This window comes from Amphiura filiformis, chromosome 20, assembly GCF_039555335.1.
Source record: "Amphiura filiformis chromosome 20, Afil_fr2py, whole genome shotgun sequence".
Taxonomy (NCBI): domain Eukaryota; kingdom Metazoa; phylum Echinodermata; class Ophiuroidea; order Amphilepidida; family Amphiuridae; genus Amphiura; species Amphiura filiformis.
In genome coordinates this window covers 28,229,847-28,257,376 of record NC_092647.1, presented here as the reverse complement: position 1 = coordinate 28,257,376, position 27,530 = coordinate 28,229,847, and the positions used below count along the sequence as shown (strand labels likewise).

Here is a 27,530-nt window from a genome sequence, read left to right as displayed (position 1 = left end):
TTAGAATGCTAAATAATTCTTGGTATGGGATTAAGTGAAACATTTCAATATGACATCAGATATTTATGGGATGAAAAACGTACTTTTTATGTGATTTTTACCCCAATTTTTACCCAAAAATGTCAGTATATTCGTCTCAGTTACAGAGGATCATACTTTCTCAAGCATCCTCCGCAATAAATTTTAATCTTCTTGGTCACGTAGCTGTGGGTTTGTCAATATACTGTGGGCATAAATGCATGCTGTGACACTAAGGACGAACCTTCTCTATATTTGTATGAAAAATTCATCTATGCCGGCATTTCAAATGATGAAACTCACACCGCTATAAATGGCTTCAAAACTGCCGCCAAAGAAAGAATAGTTTAAGGGGGTACTATACACCCCTCAATAAATTTGTGTCTATTTTTGCATTTTTCTCAACAACTAATAACACACTGGTAACAAAAGTTATGTATATTATAGTGGCAAGGAATCCAATTACTACACTGGAATTTCAGTGACTCAAGACAAGCGGTTCGTGACTTATGATAAGAAATAAGGTACCACTAGGATGTACCTCATTTTCTATCATATATACCGAACTGCTTGTCTTGAGTCACTGAAATTTCAGTGTAGTAATTGGATTCCTTGCCCCAATAATATACATAACTTTTGTTACCAGTGTGTTATTAGAAAAAAAAAAAAATGCAAAAAATAGTCACAAATTTATGTAAAACTTAAAATGCAAAACAATATGACCAATAAAAATGCCGTTCATACCTAAAAAATTCCATCTTTCCCGGTATAAATCATTCTGGGACACCCTGTATATGGTATATAAAAGTGTACATGTGGTATAACTGATTAGTAGTATTCCCGGGTAGTATTAGCCTTAGGACTTGAATCCTGATTCAACTTCCAACACTCTGTGTGCATAACAAAAATGTTTCAATTTTACCGGGATAGGCCTATCTGCGCAAAATTTTGAGTTAAATATTATCCGAAGTCAAGATGATCATCATCTCGAGCGAAACGCGCGAAAATGTGCAACACTATTTCTTTACTAATCAAGGTGTTTCCCGAACGTGTGCGTATTTAGCCCTAAAACAAGGAATGAACCACCACCCCTCTACTCTCCCCCATCAGGCACGTCACTGGACATTATTAATTACATGGTTTTTGGTGTTATTCATCCTTAACCTTTCGGGCGCGCGCCCTTTATACTGATGTACACTGTACAGCACATGTGAGGTCAACATGATCAATATTTTAATATGAAGATACTAAAAATTTTCTACGACACATTTATTGATATATTAGGCCTACATCTTAGAGTTACAAATATAATTACGCAACAGAATGATCAATATATTGGTTTCAATGATTGGGAACAACCAGGGTATACGGTGAGCCAGCTTTTTGGGCTGCCAAATTTTCGTCCCCATTTATATATTTTCGACCCATTTTAGTAATTTTAATGTCACTAACTTACTCTTTGCGGTATCCATACGTTCTATTCCGTTTCCATGTCAATAGTGTCATTGAAAGATGTTTATTTTTTTAATATGATCATTATCCTAGTCCTGTTTTTACCCATAGGCCTAAATGTCACCCTAGCTATTTCTTTGAAACTATTATAAAATGGAGTAAAAATTTTGACGTGTAGAATACATGACTCATGGATATTTCATATAGCAAAATCATCACCTCTTTCAAAACATTTGATTTAAGGGAAAACTGTTTTGAAAAGGTGCACCATGTAAGCCCTCAATTTATTGCGATGGATGTTTGGATCACAAACAAGAAGTCAATTATGCCCTATACAACATTTTTCTGTGCCCTAAGACTTTTTACCCATGACCTCTTGAAATTCACTAGTCGGCATAAAATATGCCTACATGCATGCATGTTTTTAGTGACCTTTTCATAATTTTTAGCAATTTCTTGCATTACAAAGGTTTGCACATTATGGAGAATTAAAAAAGAAAGTAGTTTCCACGGCAACGCCTCGTTTTTGTCCATTTTGCTGGAAATGTTTGTAAGTCTATTTTGGGCCAGTGTTTTCGGGTCATTATAAAGGAAGATGCACAATGCAGGACAATGATGGCTTTAATTTTCCATCTATTAAGATTTTTAGGGAGAAAATTTCGCCTGGAAAAATAAATACTTAGAGGACGGTGCCACCTACATTTCACTCACCCCCCTCTCACCCCGACTTCCGCAGTCGGCTACCGGTAGGCCTATGACGAATTTACTTTATAAAATTATAGACTTGAATTTACGGACGGAGGAGTTGTAAAATAATATTGTTCGACAATAATAACTACCGGTATTAATGACTTATCAAAAGACAAGTTCATAATATGCGAGATCAGAAAAATCTCAGTAGGCCTAAACGAAATAATCAGTGTGATATGATTAGGATATGCATACATGTACATATATGCAGGCTTTTTATCTTGTTTATGCAAAGTATCACGCACATCTGCGTTATAGCCTATTATGTATACGTATACCAATGTAGCTATCAGCAGTAGATAGCACGAGGGTTAAAAAAAAAGCGTTGTTTGAAAACCTTCGTTCTTCATAACGTTTTGTGCAGTAGCGTAGCCAGCGGTGGTGCAGGGGGGGGGCAGAGTGCCCTCCTGACAAAAATGAAAGAAAAGGGTGCCCCTCTGACAAAAAATAAAAGAGAAAATCAGGAGGACAAATGAAGAGAAAAGGTGCAAGGAGCCCCTTTTCTACCAAAATTCAGCCCGATCATGGTCCAAAATAGTGTAGGCCTAATATACAAAAATTTTGCTCGCTACTCGCGCACATTGTGAAAATAAAGCCCATTTCATCCTAATAACAGGGAATAAATAATAATAGGCGAAAATAGTTTAAAACCCACATTGTTGCGCGCTACGCGCGCACATCGTCCCAATAAAGCCTTTTTTGAAAGCTCGAAGACAGTACAGTCTCTATGTATTGTATGATGCAACTGTATTTTTTTTTCGTCTGTGCCCCCAAAATTTTATTTTGCCTCCCCCGACCAAAAAAGCTGGCTACGCCCCTGGTTTTGTACATCTGATAATTCAGCGTTCCAACGTTATCATAATTGTTACTTTTGTTGAAGCATTCAAGTGATTTGAAACCATTCAATTATTTTGCTAGAATTTTGAAGAAAATCGCAGCTTTTATTTGATGTATTTTGGTTTTATATTTTTATTTGTTGGCACAAAGAAAGAAATAATGGGGAAAAGCATAGGCCTACATTAATACAAGCAGAAACTCACATTAAATAAAACATAAAAGTTGTGCATGTGGGCAGTGAAAAATAAAAAATACTTTTTCACGGATTCACTGCTTAGTATCCTTGCGTCAATTTAATGGTAAACTTATGTAAATATAATGTCAATAAATAAATAAAACGATCGCCGTGATGAATCCATATTAAAATCGTTTTTAGGATATGCTCGCGCATGTACGACGGCCACATGTATCGCAGCTCATCGATTGAACGTTTTGAAATAATTTTTATTAAAGTGGGGGCAAAAACTAGTTTTTATCATGTTTCAGGATGTCTACTTCGAAAGATAACAACGATTGGCTTGCACGTATAAGACTCCCGGTTCTGCTGATTTTACCAACTTTTGTAATACTAATTATTTTTTCATATAACGGAGTATCAGTCAATCGCATTCGCAGCATGGATGAACATGATGAAATGATGACAAGGTAAGAACGCGATACCGTACATTAATAAATAACATAGGCCTATATACCCATATAAACCCCCCCTTTTTTTTTTTGATTAAACAGCTCTAAAAGACCTAAATTAGAGCTCTATAAAAGACCCTTGATTTTGATAATTCAGCACTAAAAGACCACAAAATTGCTTATTCCTTATATTTCAGGCTGTTTATTTAGACGACTTTCAACCAGAAAGTCAAGAAATAGGCCTACCCTTAATTTTGACTGTTCGCAGCTCCAAAAGTCCCCATTTTACTTGAGTCGCAGCTCCAAAAGACCCCCTTTTACCAGTACGCCGTCAGCTTCTATATGACCCACCTCCTTAAAATTCCGGGGGAAAACACACACCAAATATTTTTGATGTGCCAGGTCGTATTTACATTGAAACAGCTCATAAGTCCAAACTTGAGGGCCATTCGTCTAAAAAAGGGTCTTTGACCTTAATTAAGATTAAGGTTAGGGAAAGATTAGCATGATTAGGGTAAGCATTAGGGGTTGTGCTAAGTGTATATCTCAATCAGATATTATTTCATAATTTATAAATTGCTGTATTTTAGATTGAATTGTTTATCATTGTTATATATCATTGTGACTGCAATTACCTTTGTGACTGCAATTATCACTATTATCCTGTTTTGCCAAATGAAACGCAGCGAAATCATAATCCTTGATTTAGTTCTAACTGGCAATGAAAGTTAAATATTATTTTAATGATCGGTCAATATTTGGAAATAAGGGCCAAAATCATGCGTTTTCAGAGTGTTTTTCGTATGCTGGGACAATCAAGCCCAAAGAATTGGACAAAAACTAATTTCAAGTTATGCATTCTGACTTTGGAAAACACATTTTTTTATATTTCCCATAACCCATTATCAAAAATAACATTTAACATATTCAAAATTTTGATCTCATTCTTACACTATATTCAAGATTTTGAATGCATATATTTTTTGTAAAGTCTAAGAATTTTGTGACTGCAATAATTGCAAAATTGCATGTTTTTGGCCCAATTTCGGTCGATCCTTCATGTAATTATTTCGTGTAATCTAATCCTAACTCTAACCCTAATCCTAACCCTAAGCCTAATCCTAATCCTAACCCTAACCCTAATCCTAACCCTAATCCTAACCCTAAACTAACCCTAACCTTAACCCTAACCCTAATTTCGTGTAAAATTTATGAAGGAATAACCCCAATTTCCCTCAAATTGTCCAAATATCAAAATTTGACTTTTATTGTCAGTTAGAACTAAATAGGATTTAGCTATGTTTTATTTGGCAAAACAAGATAATATTTTTTAATTCCCAAAAAATTAGGCCTGTATTTTCTGGAATAGGGAGTAGGGTTTGGGCTAGAGTTAGGGTTATGTTTAGGGCTAGGATAATGCTCATATAAATTTTTGACCTTTTGTATTGAAGATATAGATCACCCACCCCCACCCCCACCCAAACAACAACAACAAAAACACCAAAAAATGTAGGTCTTTTTGGAAGGAAAAATGTACGGTATATCTTCAATATGAAATGTCAAAATTTTCAATTTTATCGGCTTTTTATCCCGACTGCACTTTAAGCACATAATCATTAGATTTATACTTCGATTTGCCATAACATTTGTCGATATTATATCGCGAATGTCAAAAATAAAGATTATTTTAATATCAGAATTCGTCGTATTTAGAATGACATTCGATATACCTGATTACATGTTTTAATTGTAAAGCGCCTTGTGGTCTTTGATGTAATGCGCTATATAAGAATAAATTATTATTATTATTATATTATTACATTATCCTCTTTTAAGTTAATACAATAGCATATAGATATAATGGTATTGGTTATCATATCCAAAGCATAAAGCATTCAAGTTTTATAGCATTTCACATGCCCTTTCTAAAATATTGTCCTGTCAAAATATGCCAGGTGTTGCGTGAATGGGTCACATCACAGATCCTGGAAAGAATGTATATAGATGACTTTAACGTTGGACGGTCAGTCCCGGGCGGTCAGTTTGCTGAACTTTGCTCAAGATTGAACCATGATGTAAGCTATTAAATTTCTCAACAAATAAAAGGTCAGATCGTGTTTTAATTTAAGTGGGCCTACACCTTTTAATATGGCACAAGTATGATAAAATACAAATCGTCATTAAATAAACTCAAAGGCATGATACCTTGCAATGCGTTACAAACATTGAATGAATCATTTTATAGGGTGATCCAAAAAAAAGTTAACTTTTTTTTTTCAAATCTACTTTTGGCACACTTTAACAAATACATTTCAAGGTATTTTTGAAAATTCTGAAAGTGTATCTTTCGCAGAATATATGGTGCAAAATTGTGGGAAAAGAAGATGGAATAAAGAATGTTGCCAGTTTCAGTGCAGGAAGTTAAAATCAAGTTTGTCCACACACAGTCCCTCCTCTTTTCGCCAAACTGCGAAAGTTTCTAGAATGCTATTAAAATAAGAACAATTTTAATGCTAATTTATTAAACATTCTAAGGAAGCCTGGTTACCTTTTTGAAATATCCGAGTGAGGGGTTTTCAAGGAAATATTTTTTTATGTGTAAACACTGAAGCATCCTATGTATAAAAGAAGAGTTTATGTGGTTTAGGAGCCAGAGAATTTTATTTCAATTATATAAACGCCAAAATATTTTTTGAATTTAGTGAAAATAGCCTATAGACCTTAACAGATGGTGAAAAATCTATGTAAAAAAATACCTAGGACCCAACTAAAGATTACTGTTTCGCCTCTATATTTGAAAGAAACTTTGGGGACCTATGTGAACTTTTAATATAAATTGCAAAAATCCAGACCGGCCGTCTAATACTGAGAAAAATATTCACCTAAGCAAGTGAAGAGGCCTACATACATACATACATATTGAGCATTTATAAAGCGCTGCTATATAAAGAGCGTATAGCGCTACAAACAATAGAGGAATCCAAATCCACGCATTCCTACAGTGCACCTGACTAGCAGCGTTTAGTTGGGAAGCCGTTAGACTGGCCCCCAGTCTCGGTTCGGTTCCATCTCTGGATAATGTAACAATAAATAATTACATAATGCCCTATGAAAAAATATGAAAAGTCCTGTAACCCCCCCCTTATTTTCTTCAATGCCAAAAACCCCTCCCCCCTCATCCACAAATCGACGCCACTAATTAGGCCCCCTACACCCACCACAGTCAACCATGCAGCAATATAGAAATATACTCGTATTATAAGTGAACGCGAAAGTCCATTGAGCGCTGATTCCGTATTGGGTTGATTTTTAATGCTATGTAATCTACATTACCAGTCGTTCTCCATGGACCCGAGGGAGGGTCTAGGAAGCCGTCGGCTACAATGCATCCAAAATGTGAAATGATTCGGCCTTGGCGGAAATTTTAAACTCCATTCCATCACCCGTTTTACACCTTCCGCGAAAACACATGTAGACAAAAGAATGACAAAGGCCTACCCATCATACGCTGGAACACTCAAAGTGCATCATTAATTTGATCTCGTGGGCTAGTTTGTAATGTTTGCAATTCAAACATTACAACTAACCCACGAGATCAAATCAATGATGCTTACATGGGAAAGAAGAATCAGACAACTATGAATTTCAAGAGGCCATAAACACCGGCGTGTCCAGGATCTGTTCATGCGGGGGGTCAGAGGGCTTTCAGAGCGGGGGCCGAATGGCTAAAATTGCCAAAAAACTGCCGATTTTACATGATTTTTAACAAAGTGCGAGGGCGTTAGCCCCAAAGCCCCCCTCTGGACACGCCACTGATAAAAAAACTTGGCCCAGTATTTTCCCTAATCTATAATACCCTTTACATAAACCATACTGGACAGGACCAATCGGTATCGACGTCTAGATTCTGGTGGCATCGCAAATGTCTAAATACAACTCAACTAAGGGTGCATAATAGCACTGGTTACGTGCTCATGATAATGACAATCTCCCTAAACCACCGCTCATAGGAAGTATCAGGACCGCGACACTCCGGCACTTGTTGGAAGACATCTAGTACAGCAGACAGTACATGTACAATGTGATTTTCTCATTTATAATTAGGATTACGTCATTGCCAGAGCTTGTTTATTTGTTCATTAGAATGATTGACAGCAGTGGGCGGACTTATACTCTTTGTTTTGTGAGCGGTACAAAAATGTGATTCTCTAATTAATTATAGGTCAAGGTAGGTCAATTCGGACCGTCTCTTCCCCAGACCTCTATGTAGGACTCTATGGTATCTTCTCATTACACGTTCGTAGTAAGACTTGGCCGGCGACGACGCTTGCGAATTGCCTGTCTTCAACTGCGGTATAGCATGGTATAGGCAGTTTGTAGAGAGTGTCTTATCTCATTATTATAGGATCTCTGGAAGTATGTTCCACTGGGTGATGGTACGGGGTCCCGGGAAGAAGCTATATATACTTGTGAGTCATGGTTCTGGCATCGTGGTTGATGTATTGGTTTGGTCTTTGGCTACGGGTTTCTGCTCTGTCAGGAATATCATCAACAGATATAAACTTCTCGGAAATGGTGATCTTCTGTCTTGAAGAGAAGACCAATTCAGCTCCTGAAGCAAATCGGAAACGCTGGCCTTCCACTGATAATTCCCTTTCACAAAACGAGCCGTTTTCTTCTGGACTGATGCAAGGGCTGAAATGTGTTTCTTGTGATAGGGATCCCATGCTGTACACGAATACTCCAAGATTGGTCTTACTAGAGAAGTGTCTGCCTGCTGTTTGATATTCTCTGGACATTTGTGTAGGTTGCGTTGTAGGAAGTTGAGAGATTTCCGGGCTTTGCCTGTGATGTTATTTATGTGTGGACCCCAGTTTAGCTTTGATGAGAGTTCAACACCCATGCAGGTACGGATGGTGTTCAACTTTTTGTAGATCAGTCCCCATCATATTGTAGATCGACTTGACAATGCGTTTCCTCTTGTTTGTGATGCGAAGAAGGGAGCACTTTGCAGGATTGAGTTTCATCTGCCAATCATTGGACCACTGTGTCAATGTTGTCACATACACGGGGTGCACAAGTGACTAAGAGTGTTCTTCAGAACACAATATAATAAAACAGTAGAATACTAGACACAAAATGATATACACTATACTATGATGAAATATATTTAAACAATAATTTAATATTTATATTTCCTATTCATATTCCATATTCATATTTCAATCTCACAACTAGTAATCAATATCCAATTAAATAAGATTATATCTTTAAACTCAATATATTATTCAATTGCTGTACAAATTGCTGTACAAATTGCTAATAATACATCACATGTTTAATAATCTCAAATGTTCAAAAACATGAATTGTCAATAATACATCACATGTTTAATAACCACAAATGTTCAAAACATGTACAAATTTGTATCAAGTTTTAAACTATTAATGTTAACTAGTAACGCGAGCTTTCGACACTAGTCCACATTAAATAAACAAAAGTTTCAACAAAAGAAATCAATCATTAAATACACCAAATAAATGATTGTAGGCTTCAACCTTGCACGTACTATGTTATCAAGTAATACACTCAAATAATAAATATTTGAATCAAAATTTTACCCTTTTGGTATGCTTGGAATTTTAGGATAAATTATTATAATACACAAAGTTAATTGCAGGATTATCCAAATACCAAAATTAGGTTTTCAACACTAGATCAAAACAAAATTGTTTTGTTTTCACAACCTTATTGTGATGTTCACAATTAAAATGTAAGATTTAAGAATCATAAAATACAAAAATTATATCTTTGGAACAAATTCAAAGAACAAATTGATTTGTTATCAGATTCACTGACAATATTTCACAAATAAACAAATCATGACGTTTCCTTGAATGAAATTGTTTCAATAATGTTCCACAAGTAAGTTATCTCATAATTGGATAACTAATATTCAACACAAATATATAATTTCACAATTCAACAAAATAATAATGAATTCTTGTATATTTATATGATTCTTTGCAAATCTAAGTTTTCAAAGTTCAATAAAGTTGATACCGACAATGTTCGGCGGTGGATGAAGTTCATCACAAATTCAGTTCATAAATTGCGTGTAGTCTTCATTACAGTCTTTAAACAGGTTCAGCTGGATGTTCTTGGATGAGTTTGTAAAACCATCATCTCTCCAGACTACCATAGATACATCAGTATTATACGCACGCAATGGTAGTGTTATTTAACCAAGACGGAAAGGTCGAGAACTGCAAAAAGATTTCACAAAATAACCAAAATTTTGTAATTTGCAATGTCCAAAATACATTTATAAAAATAAAAAGGAATTGTGATTGTCTTTCACAAAATTAAATTAAATTTCCAAAATTACTAAAATTCAGAAACATCTTTTCTGATCAAGTTGAGTATCAATTTTGGGATTGACAAACGTTTTCTATAAGTTCTCAACTCAACATGTTCAAACAATATTACTCACATTTATATCATTAAATTTGGTACAAACATACAGTTCTCTTGTACTGATTATATAATGTGAATAAGCACAAACAACTTTTAATATTGTCTCTATAATAAATTTCTCATTTCTCAGGTGAAATTAAAACAAACATTTCTTCAAATGATTTCTTATAGAAAATGTGATAATATTTTATGTGCACAACTATGCATAACTATCACAAGATAAAGTTAAATATTAACTTTTAATCACCAGCAATCATGGTTGGATGAATAATTACTTAAAAACAGAGCATGCATTTTCATAAATATTTCAATAAATATAGGTAAATTTACTCACTTCATATTATGTCTCAGTTGACTTGCAGCAAATGCAGATGACGTCATCACACAAACTCCAGGCTATACTAGCTCTTCTGGATCATCTCACAGATGGTGTGTTGTAGAATAAAAATTTGGCCAATTTGCTTCACAAGCAAAACTAGATAGAAGTCTCAATACTTTCTATCATTTAAACTACAAACAAATTTGACGCATCGCAAAAATTGAATTGCTTTTTGGAGATGGACTCAATTCCACCTTCAATCCAAGATGTCATAAATGCAAGTGAAATAAAATGCATCTTGGTTGCTTAGTAGCACCAAGAGTCCTAAATAATTATGCATGTTCTATTGTTATTACACAAAGTTGAAAAACTGCAAACAATGAAAATGGAACAGTCCATATACTTGAACTAAATGGACTGACATAGGCTCCCTGGGGGAATCCTATTGTAATTAAAATCAAGAAAGTTCTGTGGATATGGAAAGTGTGAAATACAGACTTGAACTGGCAACCCATGATCAGGGAAAATCCCTAAATTAAAAATCACTGGAAAATTCTGAACTCTGCTGTGACATTTGTGTCAAGATCCTTTTGAAGAAGTGCAGCATCCTTCTTGGTGTTGATTTGTCGATAGAGGAGACAATCATCAGCAAACAATCGGATGGAGGATGAGATGTTGTCAGCAATATCATTGATGTACAATAAGAGAGGATTGATCTTCAAGTCTTCAAGTGCTGTTCTCCTATCAAAGCGAAGCTTATCCAAGGAGTAAGGTGATGATGCTCATAAATGTGCAGAAATGTGCAGAGTGCAGAACAACAAACGGTGCAAGTAAAAAGAACTGGAGAGCAGATTTAGATGACTTGATGAGTAGCAGTAGGCTGCAAGACCCTCACTGCTGGCAGAGCTATGGCCTGGAAAACGTTGACAGATGGTGCTTCAACTGCTTCCGCAGGTAGCCTGTTCCAAGTTGTGATTGTCCTCACAAAGAAAGAGTATTTGTAGGTGTTGCGAGTAGCCAAGACTGGAAGGTAGCGTAAATTGTGTGATCTTCCAGAGGTTGGGTGAAGCCTGATGTTTGGTGGAAAGCTGATGTTAACTAGACCATGATGGATTTTATAAAACATTGTACATTGAGACATCACTCTTCTAGTGGCTAACTGGTCTAATTGCAGCTGATCCAGAAGAGGTGTTACGCTTGTCTTTCGATGTAATTCTCCACAAATGAACCTAACAGCCTGACGCTGGACCATTTCCAAGGGTTTTACATCACGAGCTGTGTATGGACTCCAATCTGTGGCGGCATACTCAAGTTGAGGTCTGACAAGAGTCTGGTATGCCTTTAATTTGACATCCTTGGAACATGGCCCAAGGTTACGACGAATAATTCCAAGTGTGTTGAGAGCTTTTGTTCGAATGTTTGAGATATGTTGTTTGAATGATAGGTCATTAGATATAGTTACACCAAGATATTTGTGACTTTCCGTTTTCTCAATAATTTGGTTTGAAACACAATAGCTGAAAATTGATGGCAGTTTCTTACGAGTGACAGTGAGGTGTTGACATTTGCTGGCATTAAAAGACATTGCCATTTGTCTGCCCATGCAAACACTGCATTCAGGTCTTTCTGTAAGGGACCGCTCATTATTAATGTGGGAGGGGGGGGCCGGAGAAAATGTAGGGGGGGTTATGTGATTTTCACTTTGACTAACCGGGGGGGTTATGTGATTTTATTTTTCCTGATAGGGGGTCATGTGAAATTTAATAGTCATTCACTATTTTTTTAATACCAAGAATCCTGGAAGGTCTTGCATACAGTAACAATATCAATCATACCATACATAATTGAATATATGAATACAAAAGCCACCTAAGTCCATACTTTGGCCAAATTGAGTTAAGCATGGGAAATTGTTGCTATACATAGGCCTGTTATATGCATGAAAGAACAACTCAAATTCATCCTCTGTGTCTATTGGGCATGTGAAAAATAGCATGTATGAAAGAATCACCCAATTCCATGATTTGAGTCTTGTAACACATTGATTGAAATCCAGTATGTATAAAAGTCCACTTGTAACACATTCATTGCTGGAGAATGACTTTTGAACAAAAAAATGGGTTTAATAAAGGAAAGTGTGTGGTTTATATTACATGGCAGAATGCTTATCAACATTATACATACCTGTGTGCTTTATTTTGTATTATCTTACTAGTGGTAATCTCATTCTAACATTGTTGTCTTTGTATATGATTCAAAGTCCAAAATTTAAAATGAACCCCACGAAGTCCCTGAAATGCTAATCGTCATACCTAATACAGGTTAATCCACTCATTTGCACGTAAAACTTACCATATTAACCAGGTAAATCTAACTGAAGGAATTAAAATGATACACAGGTTTTTCTTTCAAAATAACTTCGCATGGACTTAGGTGGCTTTTGTATTCATGTATTCAATTGTCTAACTTGACTTATTCGCACAAAATTGTTCCCATTTTGCACCATATGTCACCATTTTAGCTTCAATTGGGCCAAAAAATGTGCGCTTCGCGCGCATTTGTAGTTATAAACATAGTCAACGGCCAAAATGTGCTGGATTCACTATACCAAGTTCAAGAAATATTTCCTTTTTCCTACCCCATCCCCCAATGTCAAAAAAGAAATCTACGCCACTGCCACATGCTACACACACCTCTCACTCCTCACCACATGACCACCCCACCTCCACTGAAGCACACACCTATAAATTTTCTCATCAAAAGTAGGCTATAACGGGCATAGGGGTAGATCCTGGGGATGGGTGGGGTTAAATTCCCCTATTTTGCCAGGGGTGGTCCATACAATCACATGTAGGCCTATGTGGGTTTCTGACCAAATTAACCTTATATTTGGCAATTTTAGTCACAAAATTGCAAATTTTTGTGAGCTTCGCGCGAATTTATTCCACTTTTGCATCATATTTCATTAATTCAGCTTCAAAATCATGATGGCAAAAATTTCCTCGCGCTGCGCGCACATTTGTACAAAACCTACACTCATTTTGTTGCCAAAAAGAGCTGGATTCGCTATGACTTCAAGAAATTGTTTCCCACCCCATCACCCCCAATGTCAAAATCCCAATCTCTGTGACTGAATTAATTAATGTTTAAGTTTGCTTGAAGGGGGGGTTATGTGATTTTGTTTGATTCAATAGGGGGTTACGTGAAATTGATTCATCGCAATAGGGGGTTAGGTATTTTTCACCCATAAAGCTCAACATTCCTCCGGCCCCCCCCGCATTAATAATGAGCGGTCCCTAAGGCTACATGATCTTCTGGTCCTTTTATCTCATGATATAGAACACTATCAGTGATGTCATTGATATAGATAAGGAAGAGGGTGGGTCCTAACACTGACCCCTGGGGCACACCAGATTTTACAGGTGCCCAGTTTGAACAAGTTCCATTCATGGTAACACACTGTTCCCTGTTTGACATGAAACCTTGAATCCATTGGAGCGATTTCCCTCTAATGCCATAATGGTGCAATTTGGCAGCAAGCCTCTGGTGCGGCACCTTATCAAAGGCTTTGCTAAAATCTAGCATAAGAATATCAGTCTGCCTGGTTCTGTTTAGACATTCTGCCCAATCATGGATGGCTTCCAGCAGCTGAGTTTCACATGAGCGCTTTTCCCTGAAACCATGTTGATTTTCTACTATGATATTATATGTGGCAAGATGTTTGGAGATATGCCACAAGACTATGTGTTCCATTAATTTACATGAAATACAAGTTAAACTAACAGGTCTGTAATTCTCAGGTGAAGATTTTACTCTCTTCTTGTATATGCCAGTGACAAAAGCTTTTCTCCAATCATCTGGCAAAGTTCCTGTTGCATAGAATTGCCGAAAGATGAAATGCAGCATCGGTGCAAGTTCTGTAGCATAATCATGAAGCATCCTGGCTGGTTTACTGTCTGGTCCCCCTGCCTTGTTGATGTTTATCTGAGTAAGCTGTTTTATTACTCCTTGTAACTCTATGTCAAGATCTTGAATACTTGAAAAGGCAGAGTGCCCTTTATTAGGAATTGCAGATAAGTTCTCGTCAGTAAATACGGAGGAAAACTGTTTGTTTAGAGCTTCAGCCTTTGATAAATCAGAGACACATGTTTCCCCATCTGATATTAATGTGGGGATACTTACTGCATCCTTCCTTTGGGATCTTATAAAAGACCAAAATCTCTTTGGACTGGTTTCAAGGCTTGGCCCAAGCACTTCTTCCATGTAGTGAGTGTAAGACTGACGTAGGATAGCAGTCACATTGTTACGCTGTTTTTTGTAACTAGCCCATAGGTGTTTGGATTTTGTTTTCTTTGCAGCAGAATACAACTTATCCCTTTTCCTCATTTGTTTCACAATACTATGATCTATCCAAGGGTGGCTTTGATGGGGAACATACTTCTCTGTTGTATTTAACACATAGTTCTTAAAATGTGGTCCAGTTTTCATTTACAGATTTGTTCATGGGTTCATTCAGGAAAAAAATCCCTAGAGTTAGCCTCCAGAGTTTCTTTGATGCTCTGTGTAGCAGCTTTCTTAAAATTGTAGATCTTACGTGGTGGCTTACTCATTCTTTTGGGCTTTTAATTCAAGTCAAAGAGCACTATGTCGTGATCACTCACTCCTGGTTGTGTTCTAATATTACTCACAACATTTGGGTTGTTGGTACATATCAAATCTAAAACGTTTTGTGATCTTGGTCTTGTGATCAACGTATTCAGCTGCGTAAGACCTGACTCAGATAGAAAATCTAAGAAATCATCATGAAGTTTCTTACGTCTACTGTCACCTTTTGTTTCACCTGTCTCCCAGTTTATATCTGGGAAGTTAAAATCACCACAGATGATGATATTACAATGACTTTTGATTTTACTCAAAACTTTGGCAAGGCTATCAGAAAGATGGTTGACTGGGTCAAAGTCATTATTTGGTGTTCGATAAAACTACCTATAAAAACTCTACCGGCTTTAACAAACTCCATGGAGGACCAAACAATTTCACAAGGTGCATCAAACTCTGGTTCTTCAACAGAAACAAAGTTACCCTTAACAGCAAGGAATACACCTCCCCCTGATTGATTACGGTCCTTGCGCATAACATTGTAATCTTCAGGAAAATGGAGTAAGATGGAATACCTGAACCAAGTTTGGACTCGCATCCAAATATTATATCAGGAGCATGCTCTTTGATTGAAGCTTGAAAATCTAATCTTCCTTTCTCCCCTTTTAGCCCATCACAGTTAATGACCATTGATTTTAACGTAGGAACACAATTCTTCCTGGATCTGTACACTTTGTTTGCCTGGTGTTTAATTGGTGTGGACGTATCATGTGGAACAAAGTTACACACATCAGGTTCATCAACAGTAACTTCGTCGGTTAATGACTCAAAGGAATTACCAGTAGCAAAGTAATTGTTATCAAAGAAACTGGGACCAACATTAGGCAAGCCACATTGTATACAAATCCAAGACAAATTGGATGGAATGATGAGTATACACATCAGATATGTGGTCCGTTACAACGGCACACTCCCGGTGGTACCATATGTCGCAGCTATCACATTTGATAGCTTGCTGGTCATTTTGCACTTTGCGACTACAGATACCACAGGGATAGTTGGTAGTTGTAGGACCTGGATTTGTTTCAACACAGCTAAGGAGTAAAATCATAACTATTGTCTGACGGGTACACTGGAGTTGGACCTAACCATTGGTTTGATTAGACCTTTAGGCTGAAATTTATGCAACCTGGTATGATTGGTAAGGTATGCAAGAGAATGGTTATGACTCGTGAAACTAGAATTAGACACTACAGTATCAGAATATTGATCATTCAAATGATGTGCTGGATAAATCATACACCACAGGTAGTAAATGGCTACAATAAGAAAGCTTAACCTGGCAATGATATCCAGTTTTGCCTGTGAATATGCCACTATAAAGAAGCTTTATATATATACAGCAAGCTATCAACACTTAATACTTGGACTTACTTGGACTTATTGCTTTCCTCCCTCGGATCCTGGGAACCTTGGAGCTAGCAGCCGTTTCACCATGGAAGTCCATATGCCTCTGTTTGTGACCATACTCCTTGCATTGTAGATTGATGTAATCCCAAGTTCTTGGCAGCTGCTTTTTATGTTGTCAAGCCAGCGCTTTGGGGGTCTACCTCTAGGCCTGTGTCCAGGTATTCTACCTTCAAGGGCATATTTAGGGTATCTGTCCTTTGGCATCCGTACGATGTGTCCAAAGTAGAACAGTTGTTTGGCTTTGATTTTGTCTAGTATTGTGACCTGGCTGCTTGTTGCCTCTCTTATTGATGTGTTCCGTAGCCTATCTCTTCTGGAGACTCCCATTATCCACCTTAAACAAGACATCTCGAACACCAACAATCTCTTCTCGTCTCTTTTCTTAAGCGTCCAAGCTTCTGCCCCATATGTTGCTATTGACAAGATTAGCACCTGGTAGAGTTCCATTTTTGTGTTGATACTAATTTCTTTTGACTTCCATATTGTGGTTAACTTCCGCATGCTTCCCATTGCCAGTCCAATCCTCCGTTTGATGTCTTCCGTACTGGTTGAATTCTCTGTGATAACTCCTCCCAGGTAGGTGAAGGTTTGGACTTGCTTCAGTTGGTCACTTTCTATGAAGATGGTTATTGGGTGGCTGGCTTTGTTGATGATCTGGACTTCAGTTTTCCCCTTATTTAGAGTGAGGCCAAATTTCTTGCTTTGAGTGTGAACTAGAGTTACAAGTGATTGAAGATCTTCCTCTGAATCTGCCATTAAAACAATGTCATCGGCAAACCGCAGATTGGTAAGGGTTTTGCCTTGGATTTTGATGCCAGTGTCCAGGTCCTGGATTGCTAAACTGATGACTAATTCTAGTAGTATGTTGAATAACTGTGGCGATAGGATGCAACCCTGCCTTACTCCTGTGGCAGTCCTGAACCACTCTGTGATATCTTTGTCCACCCTCACTGCACTTTTCGATGTGCCATACAAAGCCTGTAAGAGTCGAACTATCTTGTCCGGGTAACCTAGGTGCTTCATTGCTGCCCATAGTCCATCTTGCCACACGGTGTCAAAGGCCTTCTGGTAATCTATGTAGCAGAGATACAGCGCCTTGTCTATTTCGGTGTATTTTTCTGTTATTTGTCTTAGTGTAAAAAGCTGGTCAACAGTGCTACGGCCTGGTCTAAACCCTGCTTGTGATTCGGAGAGTATCTCCTCAGTTTGCTTTTTCATCCGGCTGTGAAGTATGCTGCAGAAGACTTTCCCTGCGAGACTTAGTAGGCTTATGCCTCTATAGTTGGCACAGTCTAATTTGTCCTTCTTTTTGAAAATGGGGACAATGATTGCTTTGCCCCAGTCCTCTGGTACACATTCGGATTCCCAGATCCTTCGGCATAATTTATGTATCATGTCTATTCCTGTATCACCAGCAGCTTTTAATTCCTCTGCTGTGATACCATCATGTCCAGCTGCTTTCCCTTCCTTAAGGTGTTTCAAGGCTAGTTCCACTTCCTCTCTGAGTATTCCTGGTTCAGGATCACTGGATTGAGTACTGGATAATGTCTGTAGTATGGTTGAGTCAGTTGGACCTGGCATGTTATACAAGTCCGAATAATTTTCTCTCCATCTATCCTTGATTTTTTCCTCGTCAGTGAGAATATTTCCTGCTTTATCTTTTACACTTTTCATCCGGAGAGTTTGTTTCCCTGTTAGGGTTTTGATTGTTTGGTAGACCTGTCTAGTTTTAGAGGCTTGGTGGCAATGATCTACCTCCTTGCACAGATTGTTGATCCAGATGTCCTTACACTGTTTTGACTGTCTTTTGATCTCTCTGTTCAGGAAGTTGTATCTACTGTTTTTGAGTTGTCTGTAAGCTTTTGTTGCTTAATCTCTCTCCTTTCGTCACATAATTTGAGTACTTCTGCTGAAATCCAAGGCTTTTGTGGCTTTGGTTTCTTGAGGCCTAGTACGTTTTCAGATGTTTCCTTGAAGCTTTGTTTTATTGAGTCCATAGGTCCTCCACCTCAAGGTCTGTGTCTGGTACATCTAGAAGTGGTTCAAATCTGCCCCCTATTTGGATCTCAAATGAACTTCTGGTTGTAGAATCCTGAAGTTTTTGAATGTCATATTTACTCTGTCTCAATGGTTTGGGCTTGACTTTAAGTCTAAGCTTGAAGTTGGCGAGTACCAATTGGTGGTCGGAACCTGTGTCAACACTGGGAAAACTTCTGGCCATAGAAATGCTACTTTTCCACCTTTGCTTTATCAGGATGAAATCAATCTTGTTCTTGGTTTTACCATCTGGGGACTCCCACGTCCACTCTCTGCTTTCTTTTTTCTGCTTGAAGCAGGTGTTAGAAATACACAGGTCATTTTGTGCGCAAAAGTTTAGCAGCCTTTCTCCTCTTTCATTGGACTCTCCATATCCAAATTTACCAAGTATTCCATTCCATGATTCCCAGTCAGTTCCAACTTTGGAATTAAAATCTCCCATTGTGATCAAGATGTCTTGTGAAGGTGTATTGTCAATAGTCTGTTGCAGCTGATCATAAAATTGATCCGCTTCTTCTTCGGTTGATGAGGAAGTTGGAGCATACGCTTGAATAATTGTCGCTGCACCAATTTGCGTGCGAAGTCTGGCTGATATCAGTCTCTCTGAGATTGGGTTATAACCCATCAGTGATCGTTGAGCTGTCTTGTTGAGGATGATAGCAACTCCTTTTCTGTGGATGGACTCATTTCCTGAGCTCAATATTTGATACCCATCTTTCGTAAACTCCCCTGAGTCGCACCAGTGGGTTTCTGAGATCCCAAGTATTTCCCATTGCAGATGATCTAACTCATGTAAAAGGTGTTCCAAGTTCCCTCTTGGTGGAGTGTCCTTACATTCCACGTACCTATACCTATGGTTTTTTCGCATTTAATAAGGCTCTATTCCCATCAGGTTTGTCAGCATCAGTCCTTCTAATTGGGGCTCGGGATGGTGTTCGCCCTGCTGTAGGAGGACCATCATTCCTTCCGATTAGGTTTGGGGCTGATGCATCATGATGCTCTGCTTCCTGCAGGCTCTGAGGTCGTGGAGTTAGTCTATTAGTCGGGGCTTTAACCCGAGTGCTATTGGATTTCTTCATGGTTTTTCGGTTTCAGTGGTCTTTTACCATGGTAGAGCGAAGGACCTTGACTTCTCTCCCTACAGGTCACTACAGATGTTTAATGTAGATTTCTTGAAACTGTAAGATATCACTACAGCGAGCAAGCAATACTCTATAACCTTCAGACTGCTCCAACAGCCTTCAGGTCATAGAGTATTGCCCCCAGAGCCCCCGTCTGTTAACTATGCCGCAAGGCAAAGCCGTAACAGGTGATACGCGATTGACTAGCAATCTTCGTGAACGTGGGGGTTGGTAACTACAGAGAGGCGATTAGGAACAGGAGGGCTGATGGTATTGCCTCCTGCGCCTACAACCTTATAGTATAGTAAGAATAGCAAAGCAAGCAAAGGGTAAGTAGCATGCGGGAGGAAGGCAAGGGCATGCAGGGAGAAAGAGGGGTTAGGTAGGGAGAGCACAGCAAAGGTTGGAAGTGCGCGTCATGCAGTCAATTAACATATAACTACAACAATTTGTGTATGACAATAAATATACAGAGTCTAAATATACAAAGTCAACAAAGACAATATGGCCGCCGTTATGGCGGGAAAATGTCAGACAAAGGCTTCTGGTTAAATATATGTTCGCTGGAAAAATGCCACAGTATGGAGTAATGGTGTTTATCTATTTGATGTCCCTTGCAAGTCTTACGATCACCTGATAGTCCAGAGAGATGACTATGAAGAACTCCAGAATCAATATGGCTGCCACACCCAAGTCAAATTATGTACAACATGTAGTTGGATTTAAAATCTTTCAAGTTCGTACGGCTCTATTTGGTGATGATGATAATGTCTGCAAGCTGGAGAAGTCCTGTGGAACACATTAAGAATGTATAACTGACCTGCGTATGTTCAAGGCTGATGGTATTCAAACACAACTATCATGCCTATGCTGGCATGGTGGAGATGCCTACACACTAAATTCTGGCAAGGCTGCCAAATTCAGAGGGCTTCAAACAGGTCCAAGTAGACACTGCAGTCTCACAAAAATACTACTTTCCAGTCAATCAATTATGACCAAAAATCACATCAGTAAGATGGTAGGATAGATATTCCATGTGAAAACATATAGAGATATATAGATGCATAGAATAAGGTGAAAATAAAGATAATTTTAGAGAGCACAAAATGAGCACATCCACCATCTATGAGCAGCAAAACCAAGTTGACACAGTTCCATGGGGTACTCCAGAATTCACGGTTGCATCCGTTGACCTCTCACAATCGACGGCAACAGCCTGAGTGCGAGATGTTAACCAGCTTTCAATCCACGTGTTGGTAGTACCTTCTATACCATACCATCCTAACTTGTACATGAGTCTTCTATGCGCTACAACATCGAAAGCTTTGGAGAAATCCAATATCAGGCAGTCAATCTGTTGTTTCTGGTCAATGCCACTACTTAGATCCTCCAGTGTTGCTATATCAGCTGAGTTTCGCAACTATGGTGTTTCCTAAACCCGTGCTGAAATTAATTCAGGATGTTGTGCTGATCTAGATGAGCTCTGATGTTACTGGAGATGATATGCTCTAACACTTTACATGCAATACATGTTAGGGAGACAGGTCTATAGTTGGCTGGCTGGGTCCTATCACCCTTCTTGAAGACTACTGTTACATTGGCTTGCCTCCAATCTTCAGGATCTAGGAATATCCCCGGTGTCGAGAGATTGTTGAAATATGATTTGCAGTACAGGTGCAAGGATGGAAGCATGTTCCTTCAAGATTCTCGTTGGAACCTGATCTGGTCCTGATGCTTTCCGAAGGTTTTGAGAAGCACAAAAATTGATATCTTCATTTAGCAATACTATGAGGATCTAGCCTTGAATGTTGGGTATTAAAATACAAAAAATAAAGATTCCACTCAGATGAGTTTAAAAGCTGGAGCATAAAGTTTGTTAAAGGATGCCCAAAAGTGTAATACGAGTTACCGTGGAATTGCACATGTGTGTAATGCTATGATGTTCTATGGGAAATTGAGGGATTACCGTCTTTTAAAACGGCTCGGTCACCCACCTTTGCACATCAGACACACGAAATTGTATTCTGAATAGGAGGAATGGCCTTCTGATATATGTTTTTAAATTCGCGATATAATACAAATCTTTATGACAAATGATTAAAAATTACATTTTTGACATTTAACATGTTTAACAGTTCTCGAAGTAAACTTTGTAGAATAGTATTCACTTCAAGTTTATGTAGCTGGGATGAAAAGCCGATCATCATAAATAATTTTGACCTATAATTTACATTACCTGCAGTTTCCCAAAAGACCTAAATTTTTAAGGTCTTTTTGGAAACTTTTATGGTTACTTAATACAGGCCTCAAAATAATATTTCCTACCCATCCCCTCAAGGTCAAAAAGATATCTTCGCCACTTTTCATGAGCACCAATTGAGATTAGCCATAGGGCAAGTCAGTCCCCTCCTAGGGCATATGCATAGGGTCCGAGCGACAACCGTGTCTAAGACATTTAGTATAATAATACTATCTGCTTAAGGGAAGGGGTATGAACGTTTGGACAGTATCTATTGTGGGACATGAGAGCACATCAGACATATCGAATTGCATTCTGAATACGAAGAATGTCCTTCTGATATCAAATAATTTAGATTTTTTGAAATTCGCAATGTAATACACATTTTATGGCAAATCATTAAAATTGATATTTTTGATATTTAACAGTACTCGAAGTAAACTTTATAAATCTGATGATTTCTACCTAAAGCGTATGTAGGAGGGATGAAAAGCCGACGATCAGTTGAAAATTTTGACCTTTTGTATTGAAGATATGGATTTTCCCAAAACACCAACAAAAATAGGTCTTTTGGGGAAAAAATCCATATCTTCAATATGAAAGGTCAAAATTTTCGATTGATCGTCGGCTTTTCCTCCCAGCTACATACACTTTAAGACTATATCATTAAATTTATAAATTTACTTCGAGGACTGTTATATCTCAAAATGTGAAAAATATCAAATTTTAATAATTTGTCATAAAATTTGTATTATATCGTGAATTTCATAAAATGAAAATTATTTGATATCAGAAAGATATTCTTCGTATTCAAAATGCAATTCGATAGGTCTGATGTGCTCTCATGTCCCACAAAAAATGCTGTCGAAACGCTCAAAACGCTCATTCCAGTTCCCTTAAAAATCTTTTTCAGAGCCTCATTCTGTGCCAGTGAAGGAAACCAGTCAAGTCATGATGCCAGATACCTATTTAGTGAATGGAATGAAGAAGCCTTTCTGTCATTGAGGTAAAGATTTATCTTAAGGGGAGAGTAATGGAAGAGAATACGGACCTTAATCGACTTCATTATTTCAAAAGTTAAAATTCAAACTATATACATTTTTGCAATGGAAACGAGTCGAGGAATCACAATGGTAACGATAGATATGAACAAAAATGTTTAGTTTTCAGTTTTGCAAAAATCACAAAAATGCCACAGATATTGTTGTTGTGCCATCATACAAAAAAAAATCAGTTCCGAGTAACATTTTTTCAGTTATCTTTTCATAAAGTACAGCCTGTCTCAAAAAAAAAATTGTGCAAGTGAAAAGCGTCATCTTTGGCAATATTTAGAAAACACTGTTGTGACATAATGCTTACATCGACGTCAAGGGAGCAGTCCTAGCTTTTAAATACCGTTTGTTTCATTCATTTTAATTTCAGCAATCCAGAGATCTGCTTCACTAAACACAAATGAATGAAAACCCTTTTGTGCCACTTTTCAGGAAATTGAATAGAATGTTATATCCAAACACCAGTACAGTACCTGATTAAAACAAGCACATTGAACAGAACAAACGGCATTCAAGAGCTAAGACTGCGCCCTTGACCATGTTGACGTTAATGTAAGCATCATGTCACAACAGTATTTTCTAATCGCCAAATAGGGCGCTTTTTACCTGCACAAATTCTGAGGCAGGCTGTAGAGACACGAAATTAGTATTGTGAAATCCAGTGAAAGTGATTGCGATTTTCTACAATCACACGTGAGACAAGATTAAATATTTACATAGATACCATTTTGCGACGACTTCTTTTCTTCTTCTTTTTCAGGAAAAAGGTGGAAAAGTATTTCAAGCTCAGCAAAAGCATTATAATTTATGACCCTGAAGTGAAATTTGTAAATATGTCTTTCACCCTCCGACCGTCAAAATTGGACAGAACTCACGGCATAACTCCACAATGCACCTGCGCAGTAATCGGTAGCAGTGGACTCCTATTGAACAGTAGCTGTGGGAAGGAGATCGACAGTCACGATTTTGTGCTGCGAACTAATCTACCATTTATTAGAGGTTTTGAAAATGATGTTGGTGAAAAACAAAATATAACGACGGTTAATGCGATGGGAGCAGAGATCCTTGCAAATGAGCTGCTGGTATATATGAATAGGACGTTCAATGGTGAACAACGACCAACGAACGAAACAGAAGATGAGAAAAAAGGGAGATTGGCCTTACAAAGGCTGAAAGATCTGAAGAGAGCAATTTTGTGGCAGCCTAAAATGGGCACCAGAGAATTCAAAGTTGTCATCAATGCCAGCCAGGAGATGGGATTAAAGTTTCAAGTAGCATATACAACAACATCAACTGTTAGGGCTTCCAGCAGGTAAGCTCGGCAAACCACAGATCTTCAGAAGTGTTTCCAATTTCAATTTTTGACAGTAAGAATATTATCCCAATTCTAGAATTGTAACATTCCACATTCCTTATTTTTGACAATGAGAAAATTGTCACAATTCTGCAAAAAATATAAATTCCTAATTTTTGACAGGAAGAATATTGCCACAATTTTTTAAGTAGAACAAAACCAATTGGTACAATTAACGAATAGGGTGCAACTTGTTAGACTTGAGTCCAGTCCTTGTTTACGGAGAGTTTAGGGTTGGGGTAGGGCAGTCTTGCTTGAGGGAGTAGCGATAAAATCCCAACCTTCCAAACCTTTTACCCATCCCTTGAACATGTTGAAGACCACATTCAGGCAAAAAAAAGCGCCAAAAAATGCAGTGATTTATAGTGCGCTACGCACAGGCACAACGCCTAGACGTTGATCCACAAGCCTCAGCACACTTTACACAAAAGAATTGATAGCTGGAAAAGGCGATTTCTAATTGCACTGCATTTCCCATTTCTTTTGTTTTACTAGAGTTTGGCGGACGTCGGCACCAAGTACCGGACTCATCCTCTTCACAGCAGCCGTGACATTCTGCGACAAGATATCTCTGTACGGCTTCTATCCGTTCCATACGGATCGTTACAATAATACTATCAAGTATCATTATTATGAGGATGTGGAATTTAATTTTGACACTAACGTACACAAAATGCCCAATGAATTTTTGAAACTCACTGAGCTACACAAGAAAGGAGCTATAAGACACGTAACAGATAGATGCGAACATTGACCAAAGACCAGAGAATAGGTCATCTGTCTTTCTTAATTTCCTTGGTTTTATTACATTGTATTGTATTATATTGTATTGTATTGTATTGTATCGTATCGTATTGTATTGAATTGTATTGTATTGTATTGTATTGTATTGTAAAAACATTGTAGCCTACTTTATAAAAGCTATTTTTTATTCTTTGATGACTCAGTTTGCTCTTTGGATAGCAAAGAGATCATAATTAGTCCATTTATGCTCAGAACCAACATGCACAGTTCCAAAATATACTTCGGAGGCGTATAGCATTCCTTATTGCTCCAAGTGTACGAGATTTTTATCCTCCTCTTTTCTCCTCTCTTTTTCCTTTTTCCTCGGTCCGACTCTTTTCCCCTTTTTCATCTGCCATTCTTCATGTTCTTATCTATTTGTTAGTTTGTTTACCTATGTCGGTCCGTACGGTATAGGGATACACACGTTTGGGTCAATGGAAAACCATGGTCCAGACTTACGCAAAATGCAACCATGCTGGTCCTTTTTGCTCGGTTGTCTCCCCCACCCCGCTCATCATGGCCGTCGGCACATTATAGGCCATCGGCTGATGGCGGGCCTTGGTGAAAAAACAATGGGTCAACAATAGACAATAATTTTGGCGTGCACTGCATAAGAAACAAAGTACATGTTCCCCCAATCCTGCCTGTTAAGTTGGTAGGTACAGGGTGAGTCAAAAAAAGGGCAATAGAGAAAAGAATCCATTTTTACTTAAGAACCGAGTTGAACTTTTTAGGTTTGAAAAACTTAAGAACCGAGTTGAACTTTTTAGGTTTGAAAACATTTTATATATGGTATATCCATCAGTGACCTTGTGTGAAAAAATAAGGAATTAGCATTTACCGTTTTGTTTTTATGACACATTTTATAGCGCTACCCAATTTTAATGTTTGTCCAAGAGACGTCTAAAATTTGAATGTTAGCCCACTCTGTGTAAGGTAGATTTGGAACAACTGCCATTTTCTTAACCTCATTGGCATTAAAATAAAATGGAGCACCCAAAGTGTCATTGCCCTTGGTCTTGATTAAGGAGAAGAAACATTATCTTAAAGCCAAGAATTTTCTGCTTTACAAATGCTAAATTCCGCTTTTCTCCGCTTTGTAATTTTAGCACATTTCTGACATAGGCCTAATAAAATTTCACAAGAATCTTGTGACGATCATTGCGATTTGCAAAGTTGGGATGGGTGATTGGGTATGGCTGCAATGGGAGGTAGGACAGGCGTTGTACGGTAAATCTATGACGGATTTTACTTTATTTTGATGAATTTGGAAGACCCATTTCATTTATTATATTATTTATTTCTTTTCAATTGTATTTTTTCCTTTTTCTAGGTCATTTTTGCTTATTTTTTTATATTTTTTTCTCAGAAATGCGTTTTCCGCTTTACCTCCGAATTCCGCGATTTTCGCGGAATTTCCGCAACGCGGAAAATTCTTGGCTTTACATTATCTGTTGTTATTTCATTTTACCTTTACTTTAAAGATGTTTATTCTCTATCAAAAACATACAAACTTGTAGGCGGGTTTTTTAAATGTCAAAATGAACTGCGCGCAAATTGAAATGGAGTGAATTACAAAATATCCAGTAAGTTGGACATATTGGGATTAAAAACTGGAGTTGGAGTCGAGTGAGGCATGAAGGACTTAAAGTAATGTTAGAAAGTTTGTTTGAACAGAAAAAAAAGAAAATTAGAATAACGCAAAAATCAACCTTAATTAAGTTAAAGTCAGTTTCAGATATAGTGCCTTTACCGCGCACTGTGTGCTCTCATTCAAAATACATGGTACCTCGTGGACAAAGAACGAAATTGGGTATCGCAGCAAAAGGACTCATAAAAATCAAACGGTAGTTGCGATTCACTTCATATTTTCACAGATGGTGGCCATTGAGTGTAGCATTTATAGAATACTTCAATATTAGGAAAATTCGATTTGGTTCTTACATAAATATCGGTTCTTTGCTCTATTGCAGTATTTTTGACTCACCCTGTATATAAACATAAAAATATTTTGGAAAATGTTGGTCTTTCTAGATTCTTGAGCCCATAAAATGGCGTCAACAATACAACTTCTATATTAACAAGTTTGTGCCCCCTCCCTCTCCCACCCAGTTACGAAAACCTGGCTACGCCATTGCCCACCCGTGAAATCTCTGGCTAAGGCTGCTCCCGCTCCGGGCGGCTGTTGGTATACTCATAAGATCATGGACCGATGTGCACAGTCCCTCTCCGTAAAAGCTTCCTTAGTGTTGCCCGTATCTGTGGGTTTGTGAATGCATAAATGAATGGATTTACACATGTATTGAAGAAGGCAAGAAGAACGAAACAGTAGTACGCTGTGCCATAGAAGAATCTGAAATAAACAAGAAACAACAATGTTGAGAAATAGTTA

At 37.8% G+C, this 27,530-nt stretch overlaps 1 protein-coding gene across 1 annotated transcript; it reads left to right on the top strand.

Moving 5' to 3' along the window:
* Positions 1 to 3,473: 3,473 nt before the first annotated feature.
* Positions 3,474 to 26,491, top strand: LOC140142552 (CMP-N-acetylneuraminate-poly-alpha-2,8-sialyltransferase-like). The gene is made up of 4 exons (XM_072164547.1): positions 3,474 to 3,702; positions 22,860 to 22,952; positions 23,759 to 24,310; positions 24,848 to 26,491. Exons 1-4 carry the CDS (start codon positions 3,545 to 3,547, stop codon positions 25,104 to 25,106), a joined length of 1,062 nt encoding a protein of 353 aa, XP_072020648.1. The 5' UTR covers positions 3,474 to 3,544; the 3' UTR covers positions 25,107 to 26,491.
* The last annotated feature ends 1,039 nt before the right edge of the window (positions 26,492 to 27,530 follow it).